The sequence below is a fragment of the Bubalus kerabau genome, chromosome 4 (assembly GCF_029407905.1).
Source record: "Bubalus kerabau isolate K-KA32 ecotype Philippines breed swamp buffalo chromosome 4, PCC_UOA_SB_1v2, whole genome shotgun sequence".
Lineage (NCBI taxonomy): Eukaryota > Metazoa > Chordata > Mammalia > Artiodactyla > Bovidae > Bubalus > Bubalus kerabau.
In genome coordinates, this window is record NC_073627.1 from 42,283,232 (window position 1) to 42,310,797 (window position 27,566).

Sequence of the window (27,566 nt, forward strand, 5' to 3'; positions counted from 1 at the left end):
TCCCAGCCCGGAGAAGAATTTATTACTGATCTAATAGTTACATGCAGACTGCACCCGTGCAGTGAGAGCACAGATGACAGCCAGAGTTCTTTAAATGAACTGATGACGATAGGATTTTCTAAAATGTATCAGAGCTTTTAGAGATTAAAATACGTCACCACCCCAGCCTCTCTGCCTGTACAGGAACCAGCAAGTTGTGAGAGCATTCATCATGTGATGCGCACGGCAGGCCTCACGGGTGCTGGCCAAGAATCACCGATGCTTGCTGCATGTGATGTCTGCGGTTAACCTGTCGCCTTTGGTTTCTTTTGTGCCGCAAACCATTCATCACTTTTATCTCCTGCAATTGCCTGTAGAAACGAAATTGGAATTACTTAGTCTCAATCCAGAAAATAAAACTTACGATCTACTTCATACCTTACTGCCCACAATCAAGAAATTAATAATTACAAGATGTTCATTCAGTAGAGTCTTGTGTTTACTTTGACAGAGGTTGCTGTTGTCGAGCAATTGCTTGTCAGTTCTCACTTTGCAGAGTAAAGGGCAGAGCCTGCAGCCAGGAAATGTGGCTGACGGCTTGCTGGAGAGCAAGGCCAAGCACACCAGGCTGTGGGCTCTTTGGAACAGAAAGTGTTGGCACTCTTAGCATCTCAGTGGGCTCCCAAGATAATCCTTATTTTTATTTGACTGTGCCACAATGCACATGGGATCTTAGTTCCCCCACTGCAGATTGAACTCATGCTTCCCTGCAGCAGAAGCACGGAGTCTTCAGCACTGGACTACCAGGGAAGCCCCCTCTCAAGAATCTTTAGTGCTCAGGAGACTCAGTCTAATCATGAGACCAAATGTGAAAAGTTATTCTGACATTCCTTTTCCCACACCTCCTTCCTATTTCACTGATGTTGGTACTATTTCATTTGGGGCCGCTTAACTAAAAAAAGCTTTGTTAAGAAACAGTATGCTTTGGTTCCACCAGAGTCCTTTTATTGTATTAGTCCATGGGGTTGAGGTCTTAGAAGGGGGCAGGGGAGTTGGCAGGAGCAGGGTTTACAACAGAAGTCTCCTAAAACGCCAGGTCCAGTATAACCAAGTGTTTGGAAGGGAAATACATTCAAGAACTGAATCACAGTTAGGCCTCTGTTTCCACGGGTTCTGTGTCTGCAGATATGGAGGGCTGACTATGGGACTTCAGCATCCTGGGATTCTGGTATTCCCGGTGGGTCCTGGAACCGATCCCTGTGGATACCAAGTGACAACTGTACCTTTAAAAATGCCAGTTTTCATTGTGAGGCAGGCATTCTGCTGGGTTCAGGTGTGGCAGCAGAGATCAAGTCTGACACTTTGAGGAGCACATGAAATAGTTGAGGATTCAGATGTGGAAACAACTCTTTTGCAGGTGGATGTGTGTGTGTGTGTGTGTCCTGGTGTGTAACAGGACCACAAAACCGTGAGATCAGACCAGGGGAAACGAGTAACTAACTGGCTGAAGAACTAGTGTAAAGTCATTAATCTACTTCAGGAAGTCAAAAGATGTTGTCTGCAACTGAACACGAAGAAAGTGAAGCTGAGAGTGGCTGCCATGGGCAGCGGGACTCAGAGATGGCACCACTGCATTTATACAGAATCTTAGAACTATCTGATTTTTCATTTCAATGAAAATACACACTCAGTCGCTAAGTCATGTCTGACTCTTTGCGACCCCATGGACTGCAGTCCACCAGGCTCCTCTGTTCATGGGATTCTCCAGGCAAGAATACTGGAGTGGGTTGCCATGTCCTCTTCCAGGGGATCTTCCCAATTCAGGGACTGAACCTGCATCTCCTACCTTGGCAGGCAGATTCTTTACCACTGAGCCACCTGGGAAGCTCTTGACGAAAATAAAAGGTCTTATTTGTTTTGTGTGTTTCTGATTTTTAAACGCATTTTAAAAATACATTGGTGAATTTAAAAATCAAAACTATGCCAAAGAAGACCAAAACCTCCCCATATCCCAAAGACAGATGTTTCTGTCTTCTAGGAGCCATGGAAAGTAGGGAAAAACAACAAACTGGTGTGAAAAACCCAAGAAAGCTTCTGAGTTTTGCAGGATGAGCGGAGTGTGTGGGGAAGGGAGAACGGAAAGCAGCCCTTGGGCGGAGGCCAGAGATCTACCTTGGTTAATATAAACGGTTCAGTGGGACTGAAAGGGGGTGGGGGTGGGGGGGCAGCACACGCGGTGGCCCGGCACGTCACGTGCTCTGCCAGAGCTCTGAGCTTATCTTGCAGGCAACAAAGGGCCATCAGAAGATTTAACAGTGTTTTTTTTTTTTTTAACTTATTGGATTTATGCTTTAGAAAGCCTACTGCTGGCCTCAGAGATTAACTAGAAGCTGGGAGGAGGTTTGTGCAGAATTTGGAGGTGAAAATGAGAGCCTTTTCAAAAGAGAAGTAGACAGAGGATTTCCCAGGGAGAACTCTCAGCTCCTGGTGACTTGTTGCTAAGAGAATGTAGTGGTGAGGAGCAACAGTATTCAGAAATGGCTGTGTGTGTAAATCTAAAAGTATTGTAAAATAAAAAGCCTATTAGGGACTTCCCTGGCGGACCAGTGGTTAAGAATCTGCCTTGCAATGCAGGGGACACAGGTTCAATCCCTGGCCAGGGAGCCAAGATCCCACATGCCCGGGGGCAGCTAAGCCTGTGCTCCGCAACTCCTGGAGCCCACACACCACCAATTAGAGTCCATGCACCACACGACACAGCCAAATAAAGAAATGCTTAAAAAAGCATATTAAATGTTAAAAGAAAAACCGGCTTTGAGGATTCTAGCTTAAACAACTGTGATAATGGATATACAGTAACTACCAGGGGAGGAAGCAGAGTACAGAAGAGGAAAAAAGAACTGCCTTTGAAACCTGAAAGACCTCTCTTTGGGCCCCTGCCCTGCTAACTTGTGGAATGTATAATATTGAGTGACTTATTCTTTTGAAACTCAGTTTCCTTATCTCAAAGGGGAATGCTATCCATCCACCTTGCAAATTATGGTAAGAGTTACAGATGGTAAGACACTTAAAAACAGGTCAATATAGGAGATGCTTAATAATTGGTAACTTTGGTTTTCCTATAATATTAACGAAGAATGGATCTGAAGTAAGACAAAGTTACAGGCATGTGGAGTTGTACTGTTCATGGTTTGTCCAGGTAAGAGGTTCTCTGGCTGTAATACTAGTGTGACCCAAAAAGTACGAGGCATGAAAGGAAGAGTTGATAAACTGGATGGAAAGAAACGTCTTCTCTTCAAAAGACTCTATAAGAAAATAAACAGGCAAACCACTGAATGGGAAAAGTGCTCATCTTTACAGATTACCTAACAAATGACTCGTATCCAGAAGTCCAACCCATCGATAAGAAAGAGTCAAATTTTCTTAAAATGTGGATTTAAATGGGCCTTGAATAATATGCAAATATTCAAATGAGAAAAAGGACATTCTAGGATAATAAAATAATGTAAGCAAAGACACACAGAGTGAAAATAAATTCATATTTAGAGGTTAGAGAATGGCTAAAATGTAAAATACATCATTGGTGTGTCTACTGGTTGGTTTTTCATGAAACTCAATGGATCAGGTAAGTTATTCATATTGATATAGTCCAATCATATTAAAACCAATTAAAAAATACACAGAGCAGTAAAGAAACAAAGAAAATACATGGGACAAACTAATATATAAAACCATTTTTAGATGGCCAGGGAAAATTTAATAAGAACTGGATTTTAGGTGACATTAAGGATATAGTGTTAGATTTTTTTTGGTCACGCCATGTGGCATGGGGGATCTTAGTTCCTGGACCAAGGATTAAACCCATGTACCTTGTATCAGAAGCATGGGGTCTTAACCACTGGACCACCAGGTAAGTCCCACATTGTTGATTTTTTAAGTGTGATGATGTCGCTGTGGTATACAAGAAAATTCCTTAACTTAAAATGTGTGAAACATTTAAATATTTACGGTTGAAATGACAGGACATCTGAAATTTGCCTTAAAATTCTCCAACAAACATCTCCACTGCCAAAAAAAAGTGGGGTGGAAAGGAATGATGAAAAATTATGGCAGAGTTGATGGGTGATAATCACATAGGGATTTGTTGTTCTCTTTTGTGTATATTTGGAATTTTTAATCATAGCATCACCAACTCAATGGACACAAATCTGAGCAAATTCCAGGAGACAGTGGAGGACAGAGGAGCTTGGAGCGCCACAGTCCACACGGTCTCAAAGAGTCGGACACAACTTAGTGACTGAACAATAATTACAAATAAAATTATGGCAAGAAATAGACAAAAAGAGAACACACAAATGTTGGTGAGGATTTAGAACAGCTGGAACTCTTCTATACATACATGCCCCATAGTTTAAAATATTCAATCACTTTGGACAACTGTTTGGCAGCTTCTTAGAAAGTAAAAGCAATTCTCCTCCCTTCACATTTACGCAAGAGAAATGAAACATACGTCCACCAAAAGAGTTACATGAGACTGTTCATAGCAGTCTTCCTTATAATAGATAAAAATCTGGAAAAAAATTCCAATGTCCACCACTGGAAGAATGGATAAGCAGATTACTACATCCACAAAACTGAATACCACTCAGCAAAAGGAAAAAAAGAGAACTCTGGAATGTGCAATTACATGGAGGAATCTCAAAAATGTTACCGAAAGAAGCCACTCCATTTATATGAAGTCTAAGGATAGACAAAGCCAGTATGACAGAAATCAGAACAGTAGTTGCTGCTGGGAGGAGGAGTTGGAAGCTAAAAACGGGCATAAGAGAACTTTCTATAATGATGAAAATGTTCTATATTTTGAGTAGTGAATATGAGTTTATGAAAGTATCAAAATTTATCAACATAAACACCAAATTTCTGTACACTTAAGTTCAATGTATTCTTTACCTCAGTAACAACAATCAAAAATGCCTGTTTAGAGCTTAGAGGGGAGTGGGAACTAGAAATTAAGAAGACTAGAACAGATGATGGCTGAAGCTCAGAAAAGAGATAACCAGAGGAGTAGGTAACTTCTCAGAGAAAAGAAAGAATGTACGAGGAGAGTAAAAGACAGCCAGACTGGGACCGTGGGCAACATCACTTCAGGACCAGTCACAGAAAAAGGTGCCTGTGGCTGAGGGGAAGCCGTCAGACAGACAGCAAGATGGCGGAGTCTCCAACATCAAGGGAGAAGAGAGATGAGGAAGTCGGTCAGTGAGGAAACAGTAAGAACAGTCTAGCCAGTCTGGCAACTGAGAGGCCGGAGATTCTGTTTTTCCTTCGTGGTAATGTTTAGAAACACTAAAGCTTCTGTACATTTCTGGCTTTGACAAACCTCAACTGAGTGTCCGTTATTATGTCAGGAGTTTGCCAAGCACTATAAACCACACAAAAATCCTGGGAGGAGGATAACCTTATTTCTTCGCATTTCTGTGTAAGAAAACTGCAGTTTAGAGACTTGAAGTAAATTTCTTAAGGTCAGTCACATAGATACTAAGTGAAACCAGGACTGGTGGATCCATTCCTTTCAGCAGCAGCAACGCATTCACCGAGCACCGCCTACCTACGAGGTGTGAGCGGGAAGCTGGGGAACGACAATACACGACGGCTTCGCAGGCTGCTAGATCATGTCTGACGAGGATGAAAAGCAGTCACTGGATTTGGCAAGAGGGAGGTCACTGATGACATCAACGCGAGCGTTTCACCGTGTGATAGGAGCCAGTGCGGGACAGAGTGAAATGTGAGTGAAAGGCAAGAAGTAGAAACGGTACCGAAGAAATTAACACAACATTATGAATCAACTATACTTCAAAAAATAAAAAATAAAAAAAAGAACTATGAGATCATAGCATTCATGGCCAAAGAAATCTGTGACTGTCTCCTCCATTTTGCAGGCAGGAAATCTGGGGTCAGAGATGCTGGGAAACTGTGCTGAGATCCCCAGGCCACACAGCTTCATCTGGAGTGGCAGCTCTCACTCCCCTCCTCAGTAGCCTTGTCACTATGAGGCACAATCTGATGTACTTCCTCCGTTTCCCTTCTCATATTCTGAAAGCAAAATACCCCCTCTGCCTCAGAAAACAACTCCAGTGAAGTTTCTTCTGCTGTCCCTCACCCCACCCTTCTCACCACCTGCAAACAACTAGCTTCTGTGTTTCTCATTAAAAAGGGATGACTTACTCCATCAATCACTATCCCGACAAAATTAGACAGTACACACACACACACACACACACACAAAGAAGTATAAATGGCATGCAGGGAGATTTTTAGAAGGAACCTGGAGAATGGATATGGGGTGAATAAAGAGAGTTTTTCAAGATATTGGAGTTCATTTGTATGCTGGTGAGAATAATTTGCCAGGAAGGAAGAGGACGATGCTGTAGAATGAAGAAGATATGACCAAGGGGCTAAGATAGTGAGAACGGATGGCGGTCGGGCACTTCCGGTCTCTGAGCAGAACAGTGATGTATTTAGCAGCAGTGGTTTCCTCAAGGCAGCCCGAAGGGAGGGAAGGCGCAGATGCTGTACCCCGCCAAGAGTCTCATAGGTGGTCATGAAGTTGACACAAATCTCTGGCTCAAGTCACCCCAACAGCAAAATAACAGAGTTCTGAAAGTAAGAACTGGCCCTTCTCCATACACCTTTTCCCCTTCGGCCAGAGGGGACAGAAATTTAGAAATGAGACTCACGTCATCCAATAATTTGTTTCCCTCTGGATCCACCTTTGAGAGTTCTCGAAATGCTTCATCTCCCACAAAGCAAATTTCATGTCCATCCTACACCAAGAGAGAAAAGAAATTTGGCAGAGAGACACCTCAGAAGAAAACCCTGGGGGCAGCCTGTCCCCTTCCTGGGTGATACTTACAGGGTCGGCCAAAATGATCACTTGCACGGTCGCCTTCCCTGGAGTGTCCAGACTCACTAGGGGAGTCAGAATCTTCTGGTTCTCCCTTTTCATCAAGTCTTCTAAGTCTGACAACTTGAGGAAAACAAAAAGGCACAGTGAGCAAGGGCTGCCACACCATGGTGGGGCCATGGTCCCCGGCAGCCCTGGAGGACTCTCAGGTCAGCCAGAGAGAACCCTGGCACCACCTGTTTGATTTCTATTATCTCAGCTGCTCTCGAGACAACTGCTGAACTTCAGACCAAAGTCACAACGAGCATGAACCTGGAGCAGGGAGGGCCAGGGTTCCTAGCTCTTGGAAGTCCCGAGTCACAGAGTTTCAACAGAAGACCTGGTACCAAACATTACCTCTTTCTGAGGGCAAGAAAAGGCAATGCGTCCAAAACCTGTTGCATGATCAACTTTCCCCGGGATGGCCCGCAGCTCCAGCTTACACTGAAAAGACATGAGAAAGTGGGTTTATTTTTCAGAACGGGTCACGTGATTAAAAAAAAACAGATAATTCAAACCAGGATAAAGGAATAAAGTAAATTCTAAGTCTCCCTCCACTGTCACTCCAGTGGCAACCAATCAGCAGTTTCCTGTGTATCCTTCTAGACACACAGCACAGGCATGTATCCTTTATTTTTTTTTTCATACGAATGGTAACATATTTTATATATTATGCTTTCCTTTGTTTTTCTCTAATTACTGTTGCCATCTCAGCACATAAAGACTCATTTTTTTGATGGCTGCTTTAGTAGTCCATTCTATGCATGAACCATAAATCACTCAACTACTGAATCCCTGGAGCGTTTAGGCTATTTCTTTCTTTTTTTTTTTTTAATACCGGGCCACTTGCAGGCTTTAGTTCCCCTACCAGAAACTGAACCCAGGCCCTCAGCAGTGAAAGCATGGAGTCCTAACTAGTGGACCACCAGGGAATTCCCTAAGTTGTATCTTGCTATTACAAATAACGCCAAAGAGATAAACTTGTACACCCTCCTTTGTGCACATGTAGGATGAGTAGGTCTATGAAATAAATTCTTAGTAGACTTGCTGGGTCAAAGTACAAGGACTAAATCATGCTCAAATGTTACTTTTTTTAAAAAAAAGAGGAAAATAGATGATCATCACTGCATTAAGTCTTGCCTACATCTCCTCTGACTTAGCAAATCCACTCCTGAAAGGATATATCTCCAAATATAAATAAAGGTAACATCTGGGTGATGAGTTTCCTGGCAGTTTTTATTTTCTCCTTTCTGTTCTAAATACTGAATTACTATGAAGAAACTATGTGAATAACCTTCATGTCAACCTCATTTATAAGTCAAACCTAAAGTAACAGATTATTTCTTTCCAAGATCGCTCACCTGGTTATCAGCATAGCCCAGCAAAGCCCTCTGTTCCCTCTCATCTTCTTCATAAATTTTCATTCCCAGTAGATTAGACCAGTAGTTCAAGGACTTCTGAAGGTCAGACACTGCTAGAGTTACTTTTAATACAGGATCTGTAAGGTAACAAAACAGCAGAAATGGACAGGGCAGTGCAAAGGAATGGAACAGGCTCAGGTACGTGTAAGAATTTAGTTTATGATAAGAAAGGGATTTCAGGTCAGTATGAAAGGGCACTGTTAAATAAATGGCATTAAGATAACTGGCTTCTTATGGTGGGAAGAAGTGACACCTTAGACAGCAAAACACATTCCTGATGGGTTACAGGATTAAGTTGAAAGAATGAAACCATGAAAATACTTGAAACAGGTGATTATTTAAACAATTTTGGGATAGAGAAAGATCTTTTTTTTAATCTGACATCAAAGATAGAACGATCATGAAGAAGAAAATGTGCTAGGTTAATCATACAAAATGGAAAACTTGTACACAACAACCAAAACAAGAATTACAATCAAAATTAAAGACTAAACTACAAAGTAGGAAACATCTTTTTTAACAACAAAAATGAGCAAGAAGTCCTTAATATTTAAGTCACCTTTCAACATTAATAAGAAAAAGATGCCCATCCTAGAAAAATAAGCAAGAGGCATGAAGCCGCAATCCACAAAATAAAAGGAGGAACATGCAAAAGCACATTTAACCTCACAAAGTTAGAATTCAAATAAAACATTTTGTTATCTAATCAGCAAATGATTTTAAAAAGTTCACAGAGTTAACTATTACAGTACAATGGGAAAAACCATAATGGCAGAGTGTAAATTAGTAATATTTCTGGGCAACAATTTTGACAGAATATGTCTAAAATATGTCCCCTGTTTTTGAAAGAACAATCCCATTTTCAGCAATTAAGGAAATAACCGTGGATGTGTGAAGGGCTTTCATCAAAGACACTTATCACAGAGTTGCTCATGACAACGAGACACCAGGGACAAAGTGAATTTCTAACAACAGACAACTGTTTCTCTTCCTATGATGTCACACAGTGGAATCCCGTACGTATCCAATTATGTATTTAGTTCTTTGGATTAAAAAGTTGGAAGGATATACTCTAAAATGTTAACAGTGGTTATCTGTTTTTTTCTTTCTGCCTGTATGTCTAGGGAGGAAAAAAATCTGTATTTTTGTAAAAAAGAATAACAGTTATATTAAAACGCTTAGTATTACTGGAAACTTCTATCTTGTAAAGTGACTTTTGGAAGAGCTGTTCCAAGTCTACATCTGACTGTGGTAAACTCAATGTAGTTTTCTTCAGTTTTCACTGCCTTAGCCCTGTGTGCTAAGACTAGCAATACCATGACTACAGCAAGATGTCTGTCACAGGAACCTCTCCCTGGCAGATTTAAGTGTTCCCCATTCATTGAGAAATCAGCAAACTCCAACAGACTCACACCCTGAAGGGATGCAGGGACAGGAATAGTTGCAGTGGGTGTGACTACACAAGAGTGATTCATTCAAAGGATGGACACTACCCAGACTGAGAGATCTGACTATACTACCAACCAGAAATTAAGGCTCCCAAGGTGTTATCACTGCAAAGAACGAAAACATCTCAGGCCTCTGGGGCCCACCATTATTTTACATACTGAAGTATCATGAAGACTATGGAAAAAGTATACAGCAAAATTCATGGCAGGAGTTAGGTATCAAAGTTAGTATTTCAAGCACCAATCACCTATCAATAAAAATAGTCATGGAAATCCCTTACATCACCTGGGAAGTTTCAAAATACCATCTCTCAGTAAGTCCCACAGCACCAGTCTAACTTCCCACACTGGAATCATTGCCCTTTCTTCTTCTGAGCTCTGGATGAAAAGCATGTAACATTAGTCACAGCCATCAGACTCAGTCTGAGGGGCATCTGGGAGCTGAGGCAGACCAGCGTGGGTGAAGAGAAGGTCTCCACTTTGGGGCTTGTGCTCACGGAGGGAATGGCTGGCACAAGTGCCCCTGCTATTCGCCAGCTTTTTTTTCTTTTCCTTTTCTTGCTTTTGGTTCTTTCTTGGCAAAGCAGGTGGCAGAAGTATGGTGCATGAGGATGCCTCTGAGGCACCTGAAGTGTAGCGCAGTTTCTCTCCTGCTCACTGTGGGGGTCAGCGTGGTGGGCTCCTTACCTCACTCACCTGCACTCACTGAGAGCCAGCCCTGTAATCTGGGAAACTGTCCTCAGCCAGTGGAGACGACTAACTGGTCTAAGGATAAATCTGCTTCTCTTGCCTGCCTGTGACTGGTTCAGGAGCAGGGTGTGTGAGTCGACTCTGACCAGGAAGTTTTGCTAGAAGATTCTAGGGAAGTTTTGCTGTGCTTGTAAAGAAGAGCCACAGGAAATCAGTTTCTCTTTCTCCTACCAGATGAGAGTGTGCGGGAGGGTAGCCCCAAATGCTACTGGCAGTCACCCTACCACCATGAGGGGGAGAAGCAGACCCCTGAGGACAAGAGGGTAGAGAGAGAGATCTGGATTTTTGATGCCATTGCTGAGCTGCTGGATCAACAAACCCTGAAGTCTCTCCGACCAAGACAACACCTGCTCTATGAACTAAGACATTTTTTTAACCATTCAACCTAGAGGTAGGTTTTCTGATATTTGCAGCTGAAAGTATCCTACATCGACAAGTTACCAGTAGAACCGAACCAGTCCAGAACACTGATAGGGATGCACTGAAGTTCTGACACGAGCATATAATTTCTTAGAGGACAAGAAACAACACTGGCTTGGGAAAGATGAGTCATGTCAACACAGAGACTCCACAGGAGACTGAAGTCAAGCTCCCTCTCTCCTTCCTCCAGATGGCTTTAGACAGAGGGCTTTTGTCAGTCCAGATATAATTACCTGACTGAGGTGGACTACAGTCCTGCAAATAGAACGTATATCCTCCAGGGGCTTTGGTTTCAAACACACCGTCTCTCATTTCACTGAGGGGCCACTTCAGCTTCCTAGCGTTGTTGACAGCTTGCCTGGAAGCCACCGTGATACCCTATGACAGACGACAGAACATAATCATCCGAGAGCATAATCACAACAGATCTCCTTTAGAATGTAATGAAGTAAAACCCCACTGCCTTTATGTCAAACACCTAAGATTTAAGCAGCACTCAAAACTTTCTGCTACTAATTTTGAAGTCAGTCTTGGACATTTTTCTCCCACAAAGATTCCAAACGTTGTGGATGGTAGGCCAGAAATTCAAATGCCAGAGAAATTAGACCCACTGAATAACAAAAATCAGGCTTCCCTTGTGGCTCAGTTGGTAAAGAATCCACCTGCAATGTGGGAGACCTAGGTTCGATCCCTGGGTTGGGAAGATATTCTGGAGACGGAGGGAAAGGCTACCCACTCCAGCATCCTGGCCTGGAGAATTCCATGGACTGTGAATTCCATGAGGTCGCAAAGATTAGTCAGACACAACTGAGCAACTTTCACTTTCACTAACAGAGAAAATTCCCCTTCATTTTCAAGATCTGGTCAGAGAAATCTTGATCTTATCCTTGGCTTGACAGCTACCTAATTAAACTTTTTTGCTTTTATTTTTACTTTTAAAACCAAAAAATATAAACCAACTATCAAGGCATCCTTTATTTAAGTGTAATCAAAATACCTAAGAATGTACACTATGCCTTCCAATATATCTGGCCTTGTTTCTAGCTTGGATGGTAGATCAGCCTCTACCTTCAGTCTTGTTAATCCATCAGCAACTCTGCGACTGGAGTAAACATTCTGAAACCCACCCTACTGTCTGTCCTCAAGACGGCAATCCCATGTTGTCATTCTTCCGCTTAAAACCCTTGATGGCTCTTCATTTTACCCTGGGATGGCTTACGATGGCCTAAAAGGGCCAAGACAATCTGACCCAGTCATTTTTTATTTTTGGCTGTGTTGGGTCTTTGTTGCCATGAGTTTCTCTCTAGTGTGGGGGGAGCAGGGGCTCCTCTCTAGACGTGGTGTGAGGACTCCTCACTGTGGTGGCTTCTCTTGTTGCAAAGCACAGGCTCTGGGGTGGGCAGGTGTCAGCAGTTGCAGAACGTGGGTCTGGTAGTCGCAGCTCCCAGGCTCTAGGGTGCAAGCTCAACGTCTGTGGCACACGGGCTTGGCTGCTCCAAGACATGTGGGATCTTCCTGCGCCGGGATCGAAACTGCATCTTCTGCACCACCAGGTGGACTCCTTACCCCTGCGTCACCAGGGCAGCCTTGCCCCTGACCCAGGTCATTTCTGAGCCCGGCTCCTCCCCCTTTACCCCTCTCCACCGTCCTCTACGCATTTTCTCAAACATGCTGTTTGAGGGCTTTTGCACTGGCTGTTTTCTAGCTGAAATGCTCTTCCCTGAGATACTCACGCAGCTAACTCCTATCCTCTTCAAGCCTTTGTTCAAATGTCACCTTCTCACGGAAAGCTACTCTCGACACCCTACTTGAAACTGGTCATTTGCACCTACCCCCAAGTTCCTTTTCTCTCTCCGTTCTTTGCCCATTGCAATGATCATATTTAAAATGATATTAGATTATTTATTCATTCATTCAAATTTATTATTTATCGTCTGTCAGGCTCTGGGCCCCCTCTCCTTGGTTCACGGCACCAAGTTGGTTTTCCCCTTTTTTTCCTGCCTGATTTAAATTTGGAGCATAAATAGAAAGATAAGAGGAAACACAGAGCTGCTCACATGCACTGAAGCACCAAGTCCTACGACTGCTCTCTCTGACCGCTCTCAAATCCATCTACGCTCCTGCCTACTGCTGTCACTTATGAGCTTCGGACTGGCTGCCTCCCTTTTAGTCTCACTCCCTGCCAACCCAACCTACCTGCTCTAGCCAGGGATTCTTGGATACTGCAAATTCTGTGTTATGCTCCTGCTTAAAAATGGCTCCACTCTGCCTTTAGAAGGACATCTAGGTGTCCTGATATGATGCGGCCCCAGGGGACTCCTCCAGCCTCAACTCTACCCTCTCTCTTCTCCACACACTAAAGCTCCAGCCAGATTGCATGACTCACAGTTCTCAGCGCCAGGCTCCCCCTCACCTCCAGGCCTGTGCATGTCTCCCTCACCTGGCTCGGATGTCTCCTCCAGGAAGCCTTCCCTGAACTCTCACCCATCAGAGAACATGCTGGAGATTCCTCCTGTGTGTTTCCACATCCCCCTGTTCCTACCCCAATCTGAGACTTGTCACACTGTATTCCTGTTGTCTCTTTACTTGTTTCCCCCATCAGACGGGGAGCTCCTTAGGCCAGGAAACATGCTCCACTCTCTACTGTATCCCCAGCATCTAACAAGGGATATGCCATAGAACAAGTCACAAGAAATATGTTAGATGAATTAGTCAGTAGCACGGAGAGTGAGAAAAAGAAACAGAAATAAATTACGTATGTTAAGTCTGAGCCATTCTTTCCATTTACAAAACACTTTTGCACATATCAGAGCCTCGTACAAACTTCCATCTAGTTACCTTTATTTTAATGTGTCAATGAGTTAATGAATGAGTTAACAGGAATAATGAGAGCAAATGACCAAAATAACATGAGGTAGATTTCCTGGGCAGATCCTGAGTAAGAACGAATTACTCCACTCCTGCTGTGTATCTGGGCCCAGTGACACTGTATCTCGCAGTAACTGATTAGCAAGTGGTAGATACAGATAGGACAGACTAAAGGGACAAAGTAGGTGATTAAATAGTGAATCCCACTAGGGGACTGTAAGGAGAAAAAAATATGGGAGACCCCTGTAAGCTAATGATTACTCAAGGAAGCAAGTGAGCTTAATCAGAAAACCAGGCAGGGCTTGCTTAGTAACAAAACCATGCAACAGAAGTGTGGGACATGCCCTCAAAGAATAAGACAATGGTGGCACGAGACCCACACCCTGACCAGCGCGCTCAGTCAGTTAATGATCCCTAGGACAAGATCTCTGCATACAAAAAACCCCCAGTAATTTGTGGGCCTAGCTTGACCATGTAGGGATAAGAAAACTCCCCTGCCCAACCTGAAGGAGGAGCTGATGATAGGAGCATGATGTCTACTCAAGAAACACAGAGAAGTTCTCTCCTTCCACACTTTTCCTTTGATTACAAAACTGTAGCCCACTAAGTTCTTGGGACGTGGCATCTCTTGCCTGCCCACTTGTAAGCCTCACAAGTATCCTGTTCTAATAAAACGCTTCTTATCTATCACTTTAGCTGGAGCTGAATTCTTTTCTGTGCTGAGTAATTAAAGACTATGGCACCAGAGCTCTTCAGAGCCCCTTGAATGACACCCAATGGTTTCAATACTGTTACTATAATAGATGCACAATAACTTGAGGTCCTGAATGAATGAATACAGTGTATGCAATGCCACTTTTTTATCCTTAAAACCTTGTCAGATTTTTCTGTGGCTGGGATTGACTGTAGTCGCCTGGACCAATCACAACTGTCCACTAGAGAGAAAACATTTCTCTGGATGGTGCTGGGAATCTGATGAACCAATGACTCTGGCCCCTCTACCTCCCACGGTTCAGCCATTCCCCAGGGGGAGTCCTGTCTCCTTCAAAGCTGTCTCTACATCTCGAACTTGATTTCTAAATGCTGGGAGAACACATTTCATCCTGAAGTCAGCTTGGAGCCAAGATGCCAAGCAGTTTTTTTTTTTTTTAATATTCAATCCATTTTTATTATCATTATTTTTAAAATTGGAATATAACTGTTTCACCACATTGTGTTAAGCTTCTGCTGTGCAACATGAATCAGCTAACTGTATACCTGGATCCCCTCCTCATGAGCCTCCCTCCCACACCCCACCCCAGTTTAGTTCTTTTTTAAATAGAAATCATGAAACTGATTACTAAACCATGCCCAAAGTCATCAATTCAGTTAGTCATCATTATCTACAGCTGTCTCAGTGACCTCTCAAACATAAAGCCAAAAACTGGCTAGAACAAAACGGTATTTACCAGGAAGTCATTGCCAAGCTGGTAGCTGCCGATACCGTAATTGTAAGTCAGCTCTGTGACAAAGTGATCATCCTCAGGTCCATACCCCACCATTGTTTTACTCCACTTCCCATCGTAAGGCCTAGAAAAGTGAAAAGAAAAAAAAAATCCAACCCAGTGATCACAGACAAAGATCTGTGGGCTTCAGGCCGCCCTCAGAGAGCTATTGGAACAAGAAGTGGGCAGTCCCCTCTGGCCCTCCAAGTACCCGTAAGGACATGACGGCCTTCGCGTGCTAAGAGCAGCTGTGGACAGTGCTCAGGAGCCCCGTCAACAAAGGCTCCCAGGACCACCCGTCTGGCACTTACTTGAGGGAAAGCTTCATCTACCCTTCCTTGAAAGCAGGGAGCTGCATCCTGTAGGGACAGTTTTCCCACCTGACCTTAACTTACGTTTTGCGTATTTGTCAACAAGCAGGCAACTCCCATCAGGCCTTGGAATTTCAGGCCATGACTACTGAGCTTAACTAAGAGATACTCGATAAGACATTGCTTCATCCACAGAATACATTTCTTTGTGACCCTGAAGCTGCCTCCCTAATTTCTTATTTCTGTTTTTTATTGCCTCCTTAATTTCCACTGCTGCCTTCTACCTTCTTTGAGAAACTGCTTTCTATTCTCCAGGGGTATTCAAACCCTAAGGAGATGTTAAGAAACAAAGCGTCATACCCATTACAGGCAGCTTTGCAACCGTCCTGGAATTCCTCATGCCGAAGAATCTGGTAAGGGAATTAGAATAAATGGTAAAGTTTTCTTCATACTGCACACAGCATATTTAGCACAAACTAAAATGTCAAAACACAGACATCATCATTTGCAGGCTTTTACATTTAAGATGAACAGAAGATGACGAACTGGATATCGTTCCGAGGCTAGAAGATGAGGTAAGAGAGCATGGCTTGATACTGGGCTTCCCTGGTGGCTCAGTGGTAAAGAATCTGCCTGCAGTGCAGGAGATACAGTTTTGATCTCTGGTGCAGAAAGATCCCACATGTTGCTGAGCAATTAAGCAACCTTGGGCCCCACCTACTGAGCCTGTGTTCCAGAGCCCGGGAGCTGCAGCTGCCGAGGCCACGTGTTGCAGCTACTGAGGCCCACGCGCCCTACAGCCCGTGCTCTGCGACACGAGGACCACTGTGCCACAACTAGAGCGGTCCCCACTCGCTACAACCAGGGAGAAGCCCGGGCCGCAATGAAGACCCAGCACGGCCGGAAAAAAAGGAATAGCTTTATAGCAAGGGGCAGGCAGCCAAGCAAAGTTGTGAAATCTACTTACATCAGGAAGTGGGAATGTGTAGTTAAAAAAAAAAAAGCGTGGCCTTCACTTAGTTGTGATAGGGACAGAGTAAAGGGACAAAGTAGTTGATTCAATAGTGAATCCCACTACGGGACTGTAGGTAGAAAAAATATGGGAGACCCTGTAAATGATTTCTCAAGAAAGCAGGTTTGCATAACCACAAAACCGGGCAGGCTTGCTCAGTAACAAAGCCATGCCACAGAAGCACAAGATACGCCCCCAACAATAAAACAATGGTGGCACGAGAGCCACATTCTGCCCAACAAGGTCAGTAAGTTAAAGATCCCTAGGACTTGCTCTCTGCACACACAAGAAATAATAATTTGTGGACCTAGCTTGACCACCTAGAGACAAGAAAACCCCCTTGCCCAACATGGAGGAGGAGCTGATGATGGAAGCATGATGTCTACCCAAGAAACACAAAGTTCCCTCCCTCCCCAGTTTTCCTTTGATTATAAAACTGTAGCCCACTGAGTTCTTGGGGCATGGTATCCCTTCCCTGCCTGCTTGTAAACTTCACAAGCATCCTATTCTAATAAATTGCTTCTTATCTATCACTTTGCCTCTGGTTGAATTCTTCCTGCATAGAGACATAAAGGACTAGGGTACTGGAAGCTCATTGGAGCACCCCGAAATGACATCAAATGGTTTCAGTTGCATAACTCTGAGAACAACATATTAGGGTCTGAGTCTAATATCTTATGAAAATAGATAATTTATTAAAGCATTTGACACAGAGCCTACTACACAGTACACCCTCAACGTGTCAGTTTCCATTTTCCTTTTTGAGTCCTACAGCTACTGCTGCAGTTCAAGCTCTCACCACAGCTCTCACAGACTACTGGAAATCATCTTTATTGATCTTTCCTTAAAGCCACCATAAAATTAAGCCCCTAAAGCACAGCTCTGATCACATCACTGCCCTGTTCCAAAATGTAAGAGAGCTCCCCATTTACTATGACATAAAATCCAAATTCCTTAGCATATTATTCAAGATACTATAAGAAGCAGTTCCAAGCTATTTGTCCTGGTATCCCATCTCAACTTCAACTAAGTAATCTAAGCTAAAGGCACGTAAAACTAGTGACGCTTCCCAAACATGTCTTACTTGTGCATTAGCTGTTCAGACCTCTAATGTAGGTCTGTGGAAATCCTATCTTTAGGGGTCAACTCAAGTACAAGGTCTCTATGAATTATTTCCTGAGGACCCAGGTCAGAGTTAAATCTCTCCTCTTGTACTTTTATAATAATGATAGTTAATACTTACATAATACAAACCACATGTCAAATACTACATATATAATAACACTTAATTTTTACAACCACCCTTTAATCAATGAGGAAACACTTTAAGGGAGTGTTTTGTGGTTTTCTATCACCACATGTTAACTTCCATTACCATCTGCAAAGTACAAATACAATTCCCACCAAACCAGGATCTTAACTGAGGACAGATAACAGGGTCATTTTCACCTTTGTCACCAAACCCCAAAAGAGAACCATGAAATAGGTGATATTCTTTAAATGACTGATGAATTTATAATTCACTTTGTACTCTGCAGTGTCTCTATATTAAGTCTTACTCTTGCACATTGTAAACAATGTTGCCTGCAATTCCATTTCAACAAGGATCAAACCATCAGCTAATGCAGTTGCTCACCAACAGCTTACCCTGAGGGGAATTCAGGATGGAAAAATAACAAGAAGCATTCTCTGCTTTTGGATTCTGGTCCTAGACATTTAAGATACATTTCTAAGGAAAATTTTCAAGGTACTCAGAACCCATCTTGCCATGCACAGAAAAGCACTAAAACCATTAACTTGAGCTGTCTATTTCTGTGCTTAGCAGTAATCTTTTGATGTTCCTACATGGTTTTGGGTTCTTCTCCATCTTCAAGCAAAAAATTCATATACCTTCTAGCTCCTCCCTTGCCTCTTCAGATCAGTTCCTCAGAGCTATCGAGAGGCTGTCTTCCACACTAGAGTCCTTAGGAAGGTCCCCAAATAAAAATTAACTCAAAAATCTTAGGTTGTTAATTTTTCTTTCAGTTGACAACATCTAAAGTCCCTCCGTAGCCGGAGCCTTCCAACAGCTTCCACCTGTGCTTGCCACCCAGGTGATCTCTGCAGAATCACAGCTGGGGAGATGCCACTTCCAGGTGTTGGAAAGGAGAATGGATTCTGATTTCACACTTCTGAGACAAGCTGGATCGTTCACCTAGACAGAGTGAGTGATCCATTCAAACCAGCCCCAAGAAAAGTAGAGCTCTGAATTATGCTGGTATCTAAAACTAAAAGGCTCCAAATCAGAAGAGTCATTGTTTACTGGAAGAGTATTACGTAACCTTTTATTTACTATCTTTCTCACAGACTGGAAACTTCGCAAAGACAGGAATAAACATTCGTTAAACAACTTAAACTGAAAGGACCTGTGTGCGCACACAGTCGGCAACTAGGAAGTGTGAGCCCCCTTTCAAAGTCCATCTAACCCAAGCTGCAATTCGTGATGCTTCCTGAACCTGAAAACCACAGAGTTAATGGGAAGTCCTGGGGCTAAGGTCCGACACCCGAGTTCGCAGTGAAATTCACATCGCACCCCTTTCTCCTCCCTCGGCCAGGTGGGGTTCAGTCACTCGCGCCCCCCTCGCGCTCCAGCCCCTCTCCGCCCCGCCTGCACCTTCATCCCCAGGACATCGCGATAGAAACGCGCCGTCTCGAAGCGGTTTCCCACTTTGAACACGAAGTGCAGAGCTCTACGACTCGCCATGACCACCTACACTACCACCGCTCACGCGTACAGCGGCGCACAAACCACAGCTGACGCCGGCGCGTTAGTGACGTCACTGGCCGCCGCCGGCGCGCCTTCGTGACGCGACCCACGGGGCGGGGGAAGATGGCGGCGCTAGTGAAGCGCGTGGGATTGGGTACGCGACCGTTGCTGCCGGTGGTGCAGGCTTGGGACCTCGATGCGCGGCGCTGGGTCCGGGCACTGCGGCGGAGCCCCGTGAAAGTGCTGTTTCCATCTGGTGAGGTTGTGGAACGGAAGCTCGATCCCGGGAAACAGCCTCGGAAGGCAGCGGCAGAGGCCAGTCCCCGGGAGCAGCGACAGAAGCAGCAGATTCAGGGGCCAGCATCCCAGACGCCCAGCACCTGGAAAGAGTCGGGGCTTCGCTATGATAAGGCTTTCCCTGGAGACAAAAGGCTAAGGTGATGTGTTCCCGAGGCTTGTCGAGTTTTCTCGTTTCTCCTCCCTCCTCATAGCGAGAGCTTGACCTCTTTCCCTTGCGTTGGAGGACTTCTTGCAGCACACCTCTCTGGTTTTTATTGTGCACAGAGGGCAGAATAAGTGTCTTTCTAACAGTTCGTTTGTTTCTTTCACTACGAAGCTCTTCATGTCTGCTAGAACTCGATGTGTGTCCGTAATGAGGATGTTGGTAATTACCCATCTTTTTGTTTCCACCCACAGCAGTGTGATGACCATAGTTAAGTCCAGGCCATTTCGAGAAAAGCAGGGGAAGATCCTGCTGGAAGGTCGTAGGCTGATTGCAGACGCTCTCAAGGCTGGTGCTGTGCCCAAAGTTTTCTTCTTCAGCCGTCTAGAATACATAAAAGAGCTGCCCATTGAAAAGCTGAAAGGTGTTAGCCTCATTAAGGTGAAATTTGAGGATATCAAGGATTGGTCCGACCTGGTAACACCACAGGGAATAATGGGTCAGTGGTTGTTCACTGTGTCTGTAGAAGGGGAGGCTTGGGACCATTTGTTCATACTTGTCTCAGGGCAACAAATTTAAATGAAATTCAAAATATTACTGGGCCTAACCTTTTCTTACAACACAGTTTTCGAATCTGTGAATCTTGTATTTTAAGTGGAAACTGAAGCCAGTTGTCTGTCATGATTTGTGTTGTGAGTTTTTATAGTCTGCAGGGAATAACCACTCCTCCTCAGACCTTATGTTTTGGGGGTCACTTCAACCTTTAATGTTCATTTAAAACTTAAGAAAATGTTGGGAATTCTCTGGCAGTCCAGTGGTTAGGACTTGGTGCTTTCAGTGCCTGTGGCCCAGGTTCAATCCCTGGTGGGAGAACTAAGATCCTGCAAGCCACTTAAGCCTGGCCCCCCCCAAAAAAGGAAACTAGATCACAGAATAATTACATAGAGTGTGATTGTACTATAAAAGAAAAAGCACTTATATATGGGTAGATGGACATACATGTAGGGAAGTGCATGGAAGAAGTTCTGAAAGGATACATTCCACTACTGAAAGCAGTTATGAGGGAGTTGGCAGGGGGCACACTGAATTTATTCCATCAGAATGTTTACAAGGATGTAATTACAAATACACCAAGAGTGATAAATAACCAAAACGTCAAATTACTCCCCATACCCACATGAGACAAATGAATCACATTTCTTGTTTCCTCAGGGATTTTTGCCAAACCTGACCATGTTAAGATGACATACCCTGAGACTCAGCTTCGCCACACACTGCCCATATCGTTGATTTGTGACAATCTCCGTGACCCTGGGAACCTGGGGACAATTCTGCGATCTGCTGCTGGGGCAGGCTGCAGCAAAGTGTTACTCACCAAAGGTAAGACCGCCTGTTACTGGGTGGAGTAGGTGGCTGTTTGTAAGTGAGCTGGCTCCGTGGGCAGATGTGTATGGACTTGGTTCTTGGATCTGTCCCTTGGTAGCTCTGTGTAAGTGAGCAGCATTGTGAGCCATCAGTTCCCTTATCTGGAAGGCAGGCGTAACAGAATCTACCTGGTAGGGTTGTTCTGAGGATTAAGTGAGATGAACGTCAAGTACTCAGCACCATGCCTAGCATGCTCATTCTTGTTGATTATCTTTAAAATTATTTTGACACCTGCTAGGTTTTTAAAAGAAATAGATGCTGGTTTTAACACTTGGTTCTGTCCTCTCATCATAAAGAGAAATTTGTAGCCTTGGTTCCAAACAGACTTGCCTGACAGTTGGGACATGCCAACAGACCTATTACAGCCTGGAAGGAGAAGGAGGGAGAGGATCATCCATCAGAAACAGTGAAGCTGCCGTTCGGTGTAAACAGAAGTGGTCCCATTGCTGAGACTTGCCTGTATTGCTCTTCCCAGCTCTTTCCCCCCATCATCCCTCCCTGGGGTGCATCTCTCTGCCAGCATGAAAGTGAGGCTCGGGGTCCCTATATCCATACCCCACTCACCTGCCTCGCTGTTGAGAGCTCTGAGAGCAAGCGTGGTTTGGGGAAATGGACCTGTATCACCCAGGCAGGTGGTTTTCACGTTGTTGCTGGTGGCTGGTATGGGAGAGGTAGAGAAAGGCGGGGAACACCTGACGTGGTGCCCAGCATAGAGGACCCGAGGATGAGGGGGAATCTCAGCTTGTCCCTTACTCCTAACTGGGTGGAGAAGTCAGACTAGATGGCACCTCTTCTGTCCCAACTTGCCAGCCTCTTGGCACACAGCCCACCTCCCAGCCCATTCCCCACAGTGCTCGGGAGAGCCTGTGGTTGGGGACCCACATAGACAGTGTTACCTTTTCCACGTCTTTTTTTCCTTTTTGAACTTGGTTTGCCTACTTAACCCTTCCTGAAGTTTGACAGATTAGCTTCTAAGATAACTTATAATGAGGAGATGTGTGCTAAGAAGTCAGGGAGGGTAATAGATATGTGGTGCCCCAGTCCTGCTGTCTCCTGGCTTGTGGCACTGGGAAGGGCCATGTGTCTGCTGATGCATGGAAGCGGTTGGATTTAGCACGACTGCAAAGATGGGGTGTGTGCAGGACAGGGGCTCTGGCCTTGGTTTTTCCCAGGATTGCTGTAATTTCCCCATTACTAGTGTCCTCCTTGCTCCAGTCCAGATTCAACATTGAAGCCAAATGGGTCTTTCTAAAATATAAACCAGATTCTGTCCCTATTTTGCTTAAAATGCTTTGGTGACATTGTCTTCTGGGTGAAACCCTAAACCCTTCGCCTGGACACACCAGCCTCCTTTAAACTGGTCCTTTCCTGCCTCCTGCCTCATCTCCCACCTCACCCCCATTAATTGGCTCGATTATCATACTTAGTGTTTGGACTGTGGTGCGATTGCCGCTTCTGTAACTCTCCTCTGCCCTGGTCTTTCCCTGACAAGACCCTCCTGTCCTTCACGATCCAGCGCAGGGTCGTGTTCTCCCGGTGGTTTTTCCCTGATTGCCACTCTGTGCACAAGGGTTTTCTGTTACCCTGTTCATGCTTTTTTAACTTTAGTCGTTACTGATAATATAGTCACCTGCTGAAATGTTGTCCCAGCACCACTGCCCACTCTATTACAAGCTCCTTGAGGTTGGGGACTTCCAGGCTCTCCCATCTCCTGTCCAAATGTCTGGCATGTGTGGGAGGTTTTTTTTTTTTTGGCCGTGCCACATGCTTTGCAGGATCTTAGTTCCCGGATGAGGGATCCAACTCATGCTCCTTTGTAGTAGAAGTATGAAGTTCTAACCACTAGACCACCAGGGAATTCTGTGTGGTGTATGTTGAAGGAACGAATAAAAGCTGTTTTAGCACTTTGCTGGACGCTGCCACAGCTGGGGAGGCAGAGGTCCCAGCCACCAAGGCCACGATAGGACATTTTTGCTTTATCCTGATCCAGAATTAATCTGACTTCCTTCAATGTCCCCTTGTCTGGGAAGGTTCATAATCTTAATTGAATCTTCTTTCATTTGCTAGGCTGCGTGGATGCCTGGGAGCCCAAAGTGCTGCGGGCAGGTATGGGCGCGCACTTCCAGGTGCCCATCATCAACAACCTGGACTGGGAAGCAGTGCCCGACCACCTGCCCACTGACACCCGCGTCTACGTGGCCGACAACTGTGGCCTTCACGTGCAGGCCCAGGCCCAGAGGTCTAACAAGGCCAGTGACTACGGCTGGGTACGTGACCAACGCCCACTGAAGTTTCATGAGTATGAGGAAGAGGATCTAGAGAGTGGAGCGAGTCAGGACTGGCTCCCTGAACTTGAGGTCCAGAGTTACGACTCAGACTGGACAGAGGCACCGGCGGCCGTGGTGATAGGTGGGGAGACCCACGGCGTGAGCCTGGAGTCCCTGCAGTTGGCCGAGAGCACAGGGGGCGGGAGGCTGCTGATCCCCATCGTGCCCGGCGTGGACAGCCTGAATTCAGCCATGGCCGCGAGCATCCTGCTCTTTGAAGGCAAAAGACAGCTGCGGGTGAGGGTGGAACACTTGAGCAGGGACAGGCGTTAACACTGAGAGGAGGGCGTGTGGAAGCCATCCTCAGCTTGAAGTTGTGTCTGGTTACTGGAAAAATAAGAACTTCCATGACTTTCTGCTCAGCCTCAAAAATAAGGAAGGTCAAAATTCCTCCTGAGGTCTCCCATCTTCCCACTGATTTTTATATGTGTGTGGGTGGGTAAGAGACAACAGTAAGTGCTTCCGTGGAGTAAGTGCTCCTCGTGGCTCTTATGTTTTTAAAAATTGTCCACCAAAGAGCATCTTTGTGCCCAGAAAGTTGCTGAAGGCATCATCTTGGGCAGGAGGACCCCCCCCTCCCTCCACAGCTGCAGGTGTTTGCAATCAGGGAGGGCTGGTTAGAGTGACCAGGCTTGGTCACTTACTCCTCTGATCATTGGTCAATGGAAAGTAAGCCCCTGTGAAGTGCAGACCAGTAGATTATGTTAAAATGCTTTGTTTATTTCAGTGCGGTCAGTGGGTCTCAACGCCCATCTTTTCATCTTGGCCTAGTGGTGAGGACATTGCTGAGAGATTAATGACCCAGGAAGCTCAGGGTACAGCTAAGGCATTCAGTAGTATTAATAGTGGTTCTTCTGGCTCGGCTGTGTTGATCTCTTGGATTGTTCATTCAGGCCATGACTTAGACACTGTTTATGTATGACACAGTTTTTTCCCCCCATTTCTGGTGAAACAGCTCATTTCATCAGTTGGTATTATACCTTCTTAGCATCTCTGCAGATATTTGAAGACTCTCAGTTCAGAAAAGGAAAAAGCAGTTTTTAAATCTTCAGCTTAATCCTGCATCTCTCAACAAAGCCATACTCTTTGTAATAGCTTCCTGCTGTTAGTCCTGCTTTGTGTAACCCTTTTGGTTAAATGGAATGACTTGTTTACATTAACCCCTCGTCCAGCATAAACAGAACACTAGTGTTCTTGGTGCTGTGTGAACAGAGGCTCCCGCACGGAGAGGGGCGGAAGTTCTGAGGATGAACACTGGGGGCCCTTGAGCCCACAGCTCGGCAGCAAGACCCTGCTGTTCTCTTAAACCAGGGCAGGCTGAATCCTTACTGAGCACCAGTGGGATGTAGCCAGGGACATGAGGACAGGGGCAGGTGGTGATCACTGTAAGTGACTATGGGAAGCGGCGGGTTGGGACTCGAGTATGGGACTGGCTTTTTTGCAGCCACAGAGAATATGGTTGGAGACCGAGATGCCAGCAGTGTAGTGTGAGCACCTCCCTTCCATATGGTGGCTCCTGCCTTGATTGGGCTTCCTTGGGAGCCCCTCAGCTGCTCATCCCAGGGAGGTCCAATGAGTTGCGGCATGCCCCAGAGGAACTAGGGGCCACTCCTAACCCCTTCACCTCGCCCAGGTCCCTGGTAAACCAAAAGGTAACGCATGGCTGTGCCCAAGTGGCCCCGGTGGGACTGCTTTGTTATGTTGGAGAGGAGTGGGTTTTGCAGGAGCAATCTCTCTGGTTGGCTGTGCTCTCTCAGGCTGACAGGCTGGAAGCTGCTCTGGTCTGGACCTGCCCAGAGCCCCACGTAAATGTTGGGCGACAGCGGCCCCTGGAATGTCCTTGAGAGCGTCTATCCCCGTCGGCCTTTAGAAACTAGAAGAGCTCGCAGCCTTTGTACTGTGCTGAGCCCATAAAGGCTGCGTGTGGCCTCCTCTGCCAGCCTCACAGCCACAATGCCTGCAGGTGAAATGGGCGGACAACCCACAGAACAATACCACTCTACTGACAGTCTCCCGACACCTTGGAAAAGTGCTAAAGAAACATACATCACTGACAAGAGGCTCCATGCCTTTTCAGCATGAAACCAGCCTCCTCGTAATTTTATCCCTGGGTTTTTGTCCCTGCTGATTTTTGTCGCAAAATAAAAACCAATGAAAGAACAACATACCTGTATCTTGTCTTTGTTCAGAAAAACAGTACTGCAAAAGAGCCTACGCCGGTTTTATCCTGGTTGTAAAAAGGAAAAGAAATTTGCGTCCCCTTCTCTTTATGATCAATGACTTGTATACCATGCCTTGTGAGTTCTTTATATATTTCTGGGTATAATTTATCAGAGGGAAGGGGCAGTCTTTCCTTTTAAATGATCATGGGGGAGCAAGTGGTGGTGAAATTTTTTACCTACTGATGGAAATTAGCTATCTTGAATCCTTCTCAGTTTTTTACCAATATTTATGTCACCATTTCCCCAGGAAACAGGGATGAAACTGAGCAGCACATGACAAGTAAAGAACATTGCTCAGCTGAAAGAAGCCTTCAGAAGGTTGGCCAGGCTGCCCCTTGCCTTTGTGCTGCACGTAGCTGTAGTGGTGGTATCTGCCACAAGGGGGCAGTCACACCTCAAAACGACTCCCAACGCTGAAGGGAGGGGTGGAGATTTCTCCTGGATGCAAGTTGTTGCAATCAAGATCAGATCAGATCAGATCAGATCAGTCGCTCAGTCGTGTCCGACTCTTTGCAACCCCATGAGTCACAGCACGCCAGGCATCCCTGTCCATCACCAACTCCCAGAGTTCACTCAGACTCACGTCCATCGAGTCAGTGATGCCATCCAGCCATCTCATCCTCTGGCGTCCCCTTCTCTTGCCCCCAATCCCTCCCAGCATCAGAGTCTTTTCCAATGAGTCAACTCTTCGCATGAGGTGGCCAAAGTACTGGAGTTTCAGCTTTAGCATCATTCCTTCCAAAGAAATCCTAGGGCTGATCTCCTTCAGAATGGACTGGTTGGATCTCCTTGCAGTCCAAGGGACTCTCAAGAGTCTTCTCCAACACCACAGTTCAAAAGCAATCAAGAGGATGGAGTCAAGTCTCCCTCTACCACCCTGGGCCTGTGGCAAGCTCAGAGTTGCTGCAGTGGGAGATCCATCCACATTGTCATTTGTTCTCGGCAAAAATCTTAAAGTACAGAAAGTTGGACCAAAAACTAAGGAGGAAATGGACAGAAATGGGAAGCAGCTGCTACAGAAAAAAACTAGCACATCTTTTTCTTTTGAATGGAGCCTCTGGAAAAGCAGCTCTCAGCAAACGCTGATGTCCCCAGGTTCTTTGAACATCCATTGGGAACCCGCCACCTCGCCCTCGAGGAGTTTCAAGATGGGAGGCATAAAAGCCCTTACCCCTCCCCAGCTTCGGTTGCTATCGCACCTTAGAATTTCAGTCATTCACAGACAAACGTATGGACACCAAAGCGGGAAGGGTGGATAGGATGAATTGGTAGACGGACATACATGGTATAAGAACCTATTGTATAGCACAGGGAACTCTGTTCAGTGCTCTGTGGTGAACTAAATGAGAAGGAAATCCAAGGAATAGGGGATATGCATACATGTGGCTGATGCATTTTGCTGTACCAGAAACATGGCTGCTGCTGCTGCTGCAGCTAAGTTGCTTCAGTCGTGTCCGACTCTGTGCGACCCCATAGACGGCAGCCCACTAGGCTCCTCTGTCCCTGGGATTCTCCAGGCAAGAATACTGGAGTGGGTTGCCATTTCCTTCTCCAATGCATGAAAGTGGAAAGGGAAAGTGAAGTTGCTCAGTCGTGTCTGACTCTTAGCGACCCCATGGACTGCAGCCTACCAGGCTCCTCCATCCATGGGATTTTCCAGGCAAGAGTACTGGAGTGGGGTGCCATTGCCTTCTCCTAGAAACACGGCAGTATTAAGCAATCACACACCAATTAAGGAAAAAAAGTCATTAAGGCCCAGAGGATAAGCCAA

General features: G+C 45.3%; 2 protein-coding genes across 5 annotated transcripts; one reads left to right on the forward strand and one right to left on the reverse strand.

Moving 5' to 3' along the window:
* Positions 1-19,450, reverse strand: GLOD4 (glyoxalase domain containing 4). Of its 2 annotated transcripts, none has more exons than XM_055577012.1 (9): positions 19,287-19,447; positions 15,982-16,031; positions 15,275-15,395; positions 11,192-11,336; positions 8,281-8,417; positions 7,277-7,363; positions 6,890-7,003; positions 6,714-6,800; positions 1-350 (listed from the first exon to the last, which is right to left on the reverse strand). In XM_055577012.1, exons 1-9 carry the CDS (start codon positions 19,374-19,376, stop codon positions 285-287), a joined length of 897 nt encoding a protein of 298 aa, XP_055432987.1. In that variant the 5' UTR covers positions 19,377-19,447; the 3' UTR covers positions 1-284. The 2 variants fall into 2 exon arrangements, with proteins under 2 accessions (XP_055432987.1, XP_055432989.1); XM_055577014.1 differs by lacking the exon at positions 1-350 and adding an exon at positions 967-1,236 and having other exon boundaries at positions 19,287-19,450.
* On the forward strand, positions 19,410-25,736 carry MRM3 (mitochondrial rRNA methyltransferase 3). Of its 3 annotated transcripts, XM_055577009.1 has the most exons (4): positions 19,410-19,816; positions 20,076-20,320; positions 21,034-21,201; positions 23,314-25,736. In XM_055577009.1, the coding sequence occupies exons 1-4, from the start codon at positions 19,503-19,505 to the stop codon at positions 23,844-23,846; spliced, it is 1,260 nt and encodes a 419-aa protein (XP_055432984.1). In that variant the 5' UTR covers positions 19,410-19,502; the 3' UTR covers positions 23,847-25,736. The 3 variants fall into 3 exon arrangements, with proteins under 3 accessions (XP_055432984.1, XP_055432985.1, XP_055432986.1); XM_055577010.1 differs by lacking the exon at positions 19,410-19,816 and having other exon boundaries at positions 20,136-20,262; XM_055577011.1 differs by lacking the exon at positions 19,410-19,816 and having other exon boundaries at positions 20,164-20,298.
* The last annotated feature ends 1,830 nt before the right edge of the window (positions 25,737-27,566 follow it).

Bases quoted from the DNA above. Each gene is read 5' to 3' on its own strand.
- GLOD4 (XM_055577012.1), bottom strand. From the start codon at position 19,376: ATGGCGAGTCGTAGAGCTCTGCACTTCGTGTTCAAAGTGGGAAACCGC. The intron at 16,032-19,286 runs GTGCAGGCGGGG...TTCCCTTACCAG, and splicing joins GCGATGTCCTGGGGATGAAG to ATTCTTCGGCATGAGGAATT. The intron at 8,418-11,191 runs GTAATTATATCT...GTTACCTTACAG, and splicing joins CTGTAGTCCACCTCAGTCAG to ATCCTGTATTAAAAGTAACT.
- MRM3 (XM_055577009.1), top strand. From the start codon at position 19,503: ATGGCGGCGCTAGTGAAGCGCGTGGGATTGGGTACGCGACCGTTGCTG. The intron at 19,817-20,075 runs GTGATGTGTTCC...TTCCACCCACAG, and splicing joins CCTGGAGACAAAAGGCTAAG to CAGTGTGATGACCATAGTTA. The intron at 21,202-23,313 runs GTAAGACCGCCT...TTCATTTGCTAG, and splicing joins CAAAGTGTTACTCACCAAAG to GCTGCGTGGATGCCTGGGAG.